This window comes from Papaver somniferum, chromosome 9 (assembly GCF_003573695.1).
Source record: "Papaver somniferum cultivar HN1 chromosome 9, ASM357369v1, whole genome shotgun sequence".
Taxonomy (NCBI): domain Eukaryota; kingdom Viridiplantae; phylum Streptophyta; class Magnoliopsida; order Ranunculales; family Papaveraceae; genus Papaver; species Papaver somniferum.
The window spans coordinates 198,280,571-198,290,246 of NC_039366.1; the positions used below are offsets into that span (position 1 = coordinate 198,280,571).

The following is a 9,676-nucleotide window of genomic DNA, read 5'->3' on the forward strand; positions in this document are numbered from 1 at the left end:
CTAAAAATCTCACTGATACTCCACAGACAGAGACATCCCTTTTTTAAGAATCAGAAGACAGACTTTTGCCTGATAGAAGAAATGCCAAGAGTTGAAAAAACTTTCGAGAATGATCCACTAACTAGATAATAATCAAATAAAAATTAGCATATCCCTTATTTTAACTTTCAAGGAGAAATCTTATGAGAAGGAACCGCATAGATAAAATAATTCTAAAAAAACCAAGATTGTATAACAACCAATAACTCAGCTTTATAGATAGAAATCTAAGATAATCCAATTCTTAAGAAACCTCTGTATATGAAAATAATCGGAGAAATCTACAAACCCCTAAAAGTAGGTAATCATGAAAAATAAAAACCAATAACTAAACAATTCCATTTCCACAAACCTAGAAAAGTTGAAGACCAATAACTGACAACAATAAAAGAAGCAAATCCCTACCAAGGTAGGATCTCATTATGCTAAAAAGCATATCAAAATGCTATCTTCTCAAATTTTCACTAGCCCAATTCCAGATTTTAGATAATATTGAATAAATCGAGAAAAAAATTGCTTAAAAAAACTCCTACACAAAATCATGTTTTTTTAAACCTCATGATGATGCCTCAAGAACCCTATGTTGTAACCTCCTTTAATTCATGATTTAATCTGAAAGAAAGATAAAAAAAATTAAACAATTAGAAAACAGTGAAAAGATATTTACCGAAACTTTATTAAATCAAATAAGTAGATAAAGCTAAACATTAAAAACGATATAAAAATTAAAATCAAAGAAAAACACTATCAGAAACGATTGGAGAAAACCATCAGAAGAAGAAGAAAATTATGTAAAAAGGTTTTAAAATAGATCAAGACAAAAGGAATTTGATCGAGAGATGAAGAATTATCAAAAATTAACAAGGTCAGTGTCGCCCGACCAATCGCTTTGATATGGCCCTAGTTTGCCTCATCGCTCGACCAATCGCCTTGATATGGCCTTAGTTTGCCTCAGACCACTCGATTCATACAGGAAAGATTAAGGGGTACATTAATTAAATACCCCTAATTTTAACACCCAACAAATTACCATTATACAACAACAAATATACCCATATCATTTAAAAACCTTATCCATTTAAAAATGGACTACCCTAATACCCTCACTCATATAATATTTTTCTTTATTTCAAAAAACAACAAATTTCTTTCTCTACCACTTCGTCTCCGCCGCCACCACTAGCATTACCACGTATCCACCACCACCAACAACATTCAACCACCATTAATCCACCACCAACTAACCGCCTACACTACCTAATATTACACCACCACTCCACCACCACCACCACCGCCACCACAAGTCCAAGGTCGCCGCCACCGCGACCACCGCCAGTCTGCCGCCACCGCGACCACCGCCAGTCTGCCGCCACCACTACCAATCCACCGCCGTCGTCGATGGTGTCAATAACCGAAGTTGATCCCCAAAACAAAAACCAAAAAATAAAAAATAATATGGCGTCAACAACCAAAGTTGATCTCAAAATATGAAGTCAAGAATCGAAGTTGATCCCAAAACAAAAATCAGAAAATAAGAAAAAAAACATAATAATAATATGGCATCAACGACCGAAATTGAACCCAAAATCTGGTGTCAACAACGAAGTTGATCCCCACAAAAAAATCAAAAAAATAAAAATAATATGCGTCAACAACCAATTTTGGTCCTAAATTCAGGTATCAACAACCGAAGTTGATCCCTAAAACAAAAATCAGAAAATAATAAGAAAAAAAAATATGCGTCAACAACCAAAGTTGATCGCAAATTCCAGTGCCAAAAACCAAAGTTGATCCGCAAAACAAAAATCAGAAAATAAGAAGAAAATAAAAATGGCGTCAACAACCAAAGTTGATCCCTAATTCTGGTGTCAACAACCGGAGTTCATCCCAAAATCTTGTATCAACAATCAAAGTTGATCACAAGAAATGATACATTAAAATTAATGAACCTGACGTGAATCGAACATGCATTTTCTGGAGTGGAGTCAGTTATGATACCATTGCACCACAGATTCATCTTGAGAGATACTTTATAGTTTGGAGTACCAATAACTGAATCAAAAATTACAACCACAAAAAGGAAAATGATCATCTCTTACATACCTGCAATAAACATCGAAAACAATAAGAACCAGACAACAACCCGATTAACAACTTCAAATACCATATACCTTCTTATTTGTGCCAACTATATCGCATACTATATTCATAATTATAATAATACTAACTGAATGGTGTCAACAGTTGGTTAAACATACAAGAGCAGTATACCTTATTGATCCACCACCAATACCAACATCAAACCACCTCCAATGGTACCACCAATACCATCTGTCCAACACCAATACACGTCCACAATCCAGCAAACCACAAAATTCCTTAACAATAATGTTGGAATATCCACCGCCACTGTTGTAAACAATAACACCGGCATTAGTACTACTAAACATCTACTCCCTCCGTTCTTTTTTAATAGGCCAGTTTACGTAAATAAAAGTTTCAAAAAAATAGGTCAGTTTCCTGATTGGGAAAGTCAAATGTTATTTTAATTTGTTGGGACCACTTTTCTCTTAACTTCTTTTGATGACAAGTGTCACGTGGACCACTTCACTTACTTCTTTTGCTACCAAGTGTCATGGGGGCCATTTCATTTCACTTCTTTTATTGACAAGTGTCATGAGGACCACTTTCAATGATTAGTTCTCTTAATTTCCTTAAATTTCGCTAAAAACAAAACTGACCTATTAAAAAAGAACGGAGGAAGTAGTTTGTTAAGATATAAGGTTGAATTTCATTTTTGTGATGTCATTGGATTCATAACACTAATTAATGTTGCACCCCATTTTTGTGATGTCATTGGATTCATAACACTAATTTCCTTATCTAATTCAAAAACAAGAACAATCGAATCAGTATGCAATGCAATACTCTCTCCGTCCAACTATTAAGTGACCTATTTGATTTTAGGTTTTGTCCCAATGATAAGAGACCTATATCACTAAACAATGAGATATTCCGAAATTATCCTTTTACTTAATTATAAAAAATATATGAAATATGCATAATTTGATAGGCATGTTTATATTCGTTACGTAGGTGTTTTAAAATGCTTTTCAATGGTATGAAGTTTGCGAACATCCGTGGAGTATTTTGAGAGATAAACCATCTTTAAATTTCACTAGTTATTATCCATAAGGGTATAATTGTAAAAAATGCTTAAAATTACTATTTTCCATACTTGTCTTAAAAATTGTGCAAACTTAAACTAGGTGACTTAACAGTGGGACTGAGGGAGTATTAAATTACTGAAAACCAAAACAAGCATAGTCTTTGATCAAAAACTACTCATAAGACAACAAAAATCAACTAACCACAACTCATATGATTCCTTTAAACCCAATAATGCCAAAGTAAAATGGAAATGTAAGTACAGTACCGTACAGAGAAGTAAAATGCATGTCAGGTACACATACAAAATCAATATAAAATTCACAACAAAAGTATCAAAATATTGAGAAAAACAAGTACATTTCTATTCCGGTCTAAAATCTGAAGCTCAAATCATTAATTACTGAGCATAATAAGATTCTATTCTAAACCGAGTCTAACAATTTCGCCACAAAAATATAAAAAATCCATCCTCGATACTAATGAAAAAGAAAAAAGCATTTCATAACTGGTATCAAAGTCAAATATACACACAAACATGATAAGAATTAGGAACAAAATTAACAAAATCTGAAGAAATCAAACCTAAAATCATTGTTCTAACTTCAAGACAAATCCAATCGATATCGAAATGAATCCACGCTTTTATATTCGGTTGGGGAGTTTAGTTTCTCGTCGATTCGTTAGTCTAAATAGATTGTCCAGGACGGGGTGGGAACTTGGTGGAAGTACAGGAGGTTGCGCTGGAACTGGTGGTGGGATTAGTGGAGGTGAACCTATTTGTAGCGGCGGATGTGATGGCGGAGGAGGTGGTAGTGGTGGCGGCAGTCGTTGGAGAGAGATGGAGAGAATCTCGATCTCTAAAGATAAAACTGAAAAGGATTGATACAAAATTGAGTCAGCCAAATAACTTGCCGACTTAAAAGCAAATCCTCTCTTTCTCTCCTCTTAGGTCGTCATAAGAAACCCTAGAAACAGTTCAGCCTCCTTCTATCCGTTGTATCCAGATTAGGGTCTCAGATCGTGCAGTAGAGATGCTGGGCTCCGGCGATCCCAATTCACCCTTTAGATGTATAATTGTCCCGTCAACAAGATATCGAGTGTTACCAGAGATTCCAGCTTTACTAGAAATACCTGTTCATGAAAATCCAGAGCAGCTTCAGACATCTTTCCAAGAATTTTTGGATGATTACACTAGAGCTCGTCAGAATCGATCATCTGATCCTCTTAAATTTGCTGAATGTGAAGGTAATCTTATTGAAGTAGTTTCAAGGTTCGGAACTTTAAAAGTTGATGTTCCTGAATTTTATTCCCCAGTATTAAAGCTTCCGGCTATTGAATCGATGATTAGTTTATTAAAAGATGATGAATGTGGGAGCCTTTTAGCTAGTTGTATTCTTTTTACATTCGAAAAGTTAACTGATCCGGATATTTTAATATATGGTCAACATGAAGAAGCTACCGTTTTCGTTGAGTCTCTGGTTAAGTCTGAAGCCTTAAACGTATTTGCTTCTACTCTTGATAAGTTTCCAGGATATGATGATGTTTATTTCCCAGCACTTCAAACAATTGCGCAGATGATATTTCTTGATTCGTATGTAGCAGATACCGCGGGTAAGCATACCCAACTGATAGAATGGGTGTTTAAAGCACTCAGAGCTCCCGAATGGGATGAACTAAAACAGTATGTTGTGGGGTTATTAGATACTCTTGATGTCTAGTAAGGAAAATAGACTTCAATTTGGTAATTGGGGTGCTGTAACTGTTGTAGTAAATGCTCTTACATCCCTTGAAAGTCCTAATGAAGAACAAGAAGAAGCCCCGCTGGATTATGAAGACGTAGAATACCTGGTGGAGACTTTGTTTAGTTGTTTACTTTTTCTATTCGAATGTTCGGAGAATATAGTGCGTTTTGTTGATGCTGAAGGAGTTCAGTTAATGATTAAATTTATTCAGCAAGAGGAATTCGGTTATTGTTATGGATCTGCAATTGAGGCACTTGCTACTGCAGTGAAAGTTTGTCAATCTGCTTCTGAGAAATTTGTGAAACATGCTTTGGCATGGAACACTGCTTTCCCGCCTTCCATGGATAAGGTAAGTCTCCCCAATCCCTAATTCTAGGGAAATTGTCATATTTACTCATGTTTTCATTTCAATAATCTGCATCGTGTGTGTGAAGGAATAACTAGAGGACTTCATAAGAGGGCCTGTTTTACTAGTTCTTATAAGCCTAATAAAGAGTTCTAAGTATAAATAATTAGGTTGTGAACAGTCGGATTGTGTTGGGATAAATAGAAGATCCTGAACGTTGTTGCATGCCAATTATTATCCAAAAGTATTTGGCAAATGGAATTATTATCCAACACCTTCCTTTAGTTAGAGATAATAGTTTGTGTAATTATTATCCAACACGCATGTAGTTTGTTATAGAGGAGTTTAAACTGGCATTCTAGGATTTGGATATGCATATGTTTTCGTGGCTTATGTTGCTGAAAGTTTTATTAATACTGACTGGAAACATATGATCTTGTATAAGATTGTTCTTGCCTGCAACTTCTGATGTATATGTTTTTAATCTTTATAAGAAATATATCTAGTATGCACAAGATTTACTCTGGTTACTGTCTCAGATTCCACCAAGCGTTACGCACGTGAAAGAAAAAATAGAAGCGCATCATATATCTCTAATCGCATCATTAACTGGTGAGGCAAGCAAATTTTATAGCCTACTCTGAATTTTTTTAATGTTCATTTGTCTGTTGGTTAGTCTTTGAGTCCCTGGATTTCGGAGATATAGTTGTGTATCTTAAGAATTCTTTTTACTCCACTGTTTCTTCCTTCCTTTCTGTATACCTAGTTGCTCATTTAAATGTGTGCAGGGGCGGAGCCAAGGGTTGGCTAACCCCGGCTCCAGCCCCCCCTAAAATCCTAAAAACCACATAGAAACCCCTAATTTATACTATATTGTGTATTTAGCCCACCTAATGCTTAGTATGTAGTCCACTAAGTCCCACATATTTATGAAATTTTGTTTTACGCCGCTTAATATTGATCTCTGGCTCCGCCACTGAATGTACGGTTTACCACTAACCAGTGTATCAGGCAAACAGGAAAAATCAGGGTCAAACACACATTAACCACACAAAAAATATGTTAATGCATTGAGTAGTGGAATGGTCTTTCTAATACAATGCTCAGTGAAACATGATATCTTTCGATGTTTAGGAAAAACAGGTATAAAACAGATTAAGAAATTTTTCGGGAACAATGAGCCCATACTATCTTCACTTTAGCCAACACCTCTCACAACCACAATAAGCCCATTTTCTCTTTAGCCAACTCCCCTCTCACGACTTAATAGGCTCATTTATTATTAAGAGTTGCTCAAGTTTTTCGAATAAATCCGGATGTACTCCCTTGTCGAGGTGTATCGGACATGGCCTATAGAGGTATGATACAACATTTTAACTACTTTGTGCTGGAGTAACTTCTGTAGAAACTAATATTCGACCTAAACTTCTTCACATCTAAATAGAAAGAGATTGAAAGGGTTCCGTTGAGATTTTCCTAAGAAGAAAAACAAGATGATTCTCAAATCATTACCCTTTTTTACATGGCCAGTTGGCGACAAGCATCAGTTTTGTCCGCAATCTGTATGATTTCTCATGGTGGGAATATGTGCTCATTTTTTCTGAAAAAGGTGTAATTAAGCTTTTGTTGGTGTCCTCATGTCTAAGATTTGGCAATCGGTTATTTTCTTGTTATGAGCTATCATCTGGTCTTGTACTCCTATGTATTTTTTTTTCTATGTGAATAACCATTGCTTTAAATGCGTTTCCTGCTTTCATCTTCACCAAGAGCTGCTTCAAAGTAACATTTTAAATTTACTGACGTCTTATCTTGTTCAGGTGGCATTGCCAAGACGGAAAAAGTTATCTTGTTAAAAAAGTTTGAGGAGGATGATTTCGAAAGAATCACCTGGCTTATGGAGCTCTATAGAGGGTAATACACCCTACCTGTTTGGTTATTTAAGTCATGCTCTTCTTTTATCAAAGTTAAAAGTTGTAATTTGAATTTATTCTTCTTAATTTATTAAAACCATTGGTTCAAGAGATGTCTGACATTTCTTGAGATTCCTTCTTGGGTCCTGATCAACTTAATATTCGTGCAGATATTCTGAAGAAGTTGAAGCAATGGCGAATCGTCTTGAAGATGAAGAGGTAGCTATCCTTTCCGTTCTTTTTTTTCTTCTTCTCATGATATCAGCTTTAAGTTTATCTGTTTGCCAAAAATCTTATACCCTTGTCTATCTCTTCTGCATATAATATTGCTGGTGGACTAGTATGAGCTCTGCATGGAAAAACTGCGATATGAATCCACAGTTCAGGTCAGCATTGCTCTTGCAGTCTTGCTTCGATGTTGTCATAGTTATGAATATCACAACTGCAACGAAAATTTGGATAAACTAATCCTTTTACATCTTATGCTTGTTGATAAGTAGGAAATACAAAATTATAAAAAGACTTGGAGCTTAGAAATATTTTGGCAAAATATTGTTAATGAGAGACGGAAATGAAAACAATCTTACCTGCATTTCCTTTTTATGGTGAATGGTTTTATTTTTATCTTATATATCTTATATTTCATTCTTTTTGGCTCTAATGTTTTCCCATTATGAATCTGCAGTCGATTGCTGTTATTCTTGGTTATCTTTTGTCCGAGTGAGTGTTTCCATCTACTTCTCTTGCTTTAATCTTTATCTGTATAAAGCCACTGCATGTGATGTTTAACTCAAGGTTATTTTACTTTGCAGGGATCCTACAACACGAAATAAAATTGAAAATCGATTAACTCATCACAACTTAAAGAAGAAACATGTGCAGGATTTTATCTTGGTATGTATTCAAATTAGTCTGCTCATTTATGATTTATGGCTCCTTAATTTTACATTCTAATAAACACTCGGTTCAACTAGAACGCCACGCTGGCTTCCAAACTTGTCCTATTTGTTCAGTTTGTCTTTATTGTAGATTTGATATCATCAAGATATGAATTTTAGATGGTAAACTGTTTTCTGTTTGGAACTGTTGAAATGGTGTTTCCTTTTTTGAACTTTATAGGGTCCTAAGGTTTATTAACGTGATAACCATTACTGTAAGAAACTTCCTCATCGGAACTTTTTATCTTACTCATGACAGGTTTATCGAGACAGCATTGGCAATGCGGGCGAATCAGTAGAAAGTGCAGAGACAGTGATGGTGGAAAGCACTGATTCCCTTGAGGTTAGAAATGTTTATTGGAAGCTAAAACCTTCTGTAGAGTTAAGTGAGTTAAGTGCGATACATACTTATCGGAACTTTTTACCTTGAATGCATGACAGGAATATCCTGAACAAGGGATGGAGCTGGATGTAAAGGAAAATCCTGACAAGAGGATGGAGCTGGATGTAAAGGAAAATCCTGACAAGAGGATGGGGCTGGATGTAAAGTACCAGGTGCGACGTAGTTCAAGGCTCAAGCGGAGACACACATCTTTTTAGGTTATGGAATATTAGAGTTTATTAGAGGTTAAAACCTTTGTTGGGAGTGAAGTACGAGATATCCTCTTCATGCATATCATGACAGTATGGCATTATACCTTGTTCCATTTTGGGAAACCTACAATTTGGTGCAGTGTCTGAAAAATAAACCATACTGCCAGAATACAAAGTCAACAGTATTTTAAGTTTTAACCTTAGGTGAGCCTGAAAAGAGAAACTTGGCCACATTGACCTCTGATATATTTTTGTTCCACGAGCCTAAATGGTTAATGGCTTTAACTTCTATACTACTATCCTGTCTACACATGCAAATAACTTCTCTTTTAATGGCTTAACTGGATCTACACATGCAAGTTTACATACTTGTGATCACTAGTACTCCGAATCTAGTGCTTGGAAAAGAATTTAGAAGCAAAGAAAGTAAGCAGTGAGCAAATAAGTAAGTCATCAATCACTAAGACTTAAGTCATCAATCACTTTCTTGTTGTTATGCAAAATTAAAAGTTATGAATGAAGAATAATGAAAATGGAAGAAAAACAAAAGAGAAAACGAAGTTCTTTACATAGATGGGACACTTTTCTCTATCAAAACGAGAACAATCCATCTTTTCGTTCAAGGGTAATTTGATCGTAAGCTCGTAGTGTCTGTCTCTGTTAATGTGGATACGAAGCTGGAACATATCCAAGCTTTTAGATTTGGTTGGGTCTAATAATGGAACATGTGACTACCAACAGAGTGCACGACGTAAGGCTCAGCTTTACAATGTTACCTCATATGCTTCGCACTTCTAATACTTCATTTTTTGCTGGAAGGGTGATTTTTTGGCTAAATAGGAAGAATACTTGGCGTCGAATATGTAAAGTTTTATCGTAAAATTTGAACCTACATAGGGTGGGGATTCTTACTAAGACCAGCAGCTTTTAACTAAG

At 35.5% G+C, this 9,676-nt stretch overlaps 1 protein-coding gene across 2 annotated transcripts; it reads left to right on the plus strand.

Moving 5' to 3' along the window:
• The first annotated feature begins 3,589 nt into the window (after window positions 1-3,589).
• Window positions 3,590-9,036, plus strand: LOC113313735. Of its 2 annotated transcripts, none has more exons than XM_026562532.1 (9): window positions 3,590-5,301; window positions 5,838-5,910; window positions 7,116-7,209; window positions 7,379-7,427; window positions 7,550-7,594; window positions 7,894-7,928; window positions 8,021-8,102; window positions 8,406-8,489; window positions 8,588-9,036. In XM_026562532.1, the coding sequence occupies exons 1-9, from the start codon at window positions 4,921-4,923 to the stop codon at window positions 8,744-8,746; spliced, it is 1,002 nt and encodes a 333-aa protein (XP_026418317.1). In that variant the 5' UTR covers window positions 3,590-4,920; the 3' UTR covers window positions 8,747-9,036. The 2 variants fall into 2 exon arrangements, with proteins under 2 accessions (XP_026418317.1, XP_026418318.1); XM_026562533.1 differs by having other exon boundaries at window positions 8,624-9,036.
• The last annotated feature ends 640 nt before the right edge of the window (window positions 9,037-9,676 follow it).

Bases quoted from the DNA above. Each gene is read 5' to 3' on its own strand.
- LOC113313735 (XM_026562532.1), top strand. From the start codon at position 4,921: ATGTCTAGTAAGGAAAATAGACTTCAATTTGGTAATTGGGGTGCTGTA. The intron at 8,103-8,405 runs GTATGTATTCAA...TACTCATGACAG, and splicing joins ATGTGCAGGATTTTATCTTG to GTTTATCGAGACAGCATTGG. The intron at 8,490-8,587 runs GTTAGAAATGTT...AATGCATGACAG, and splicing joins AAAGCACTGATTCCCTTGAG to GAATATCCTGAACAAGGGAT.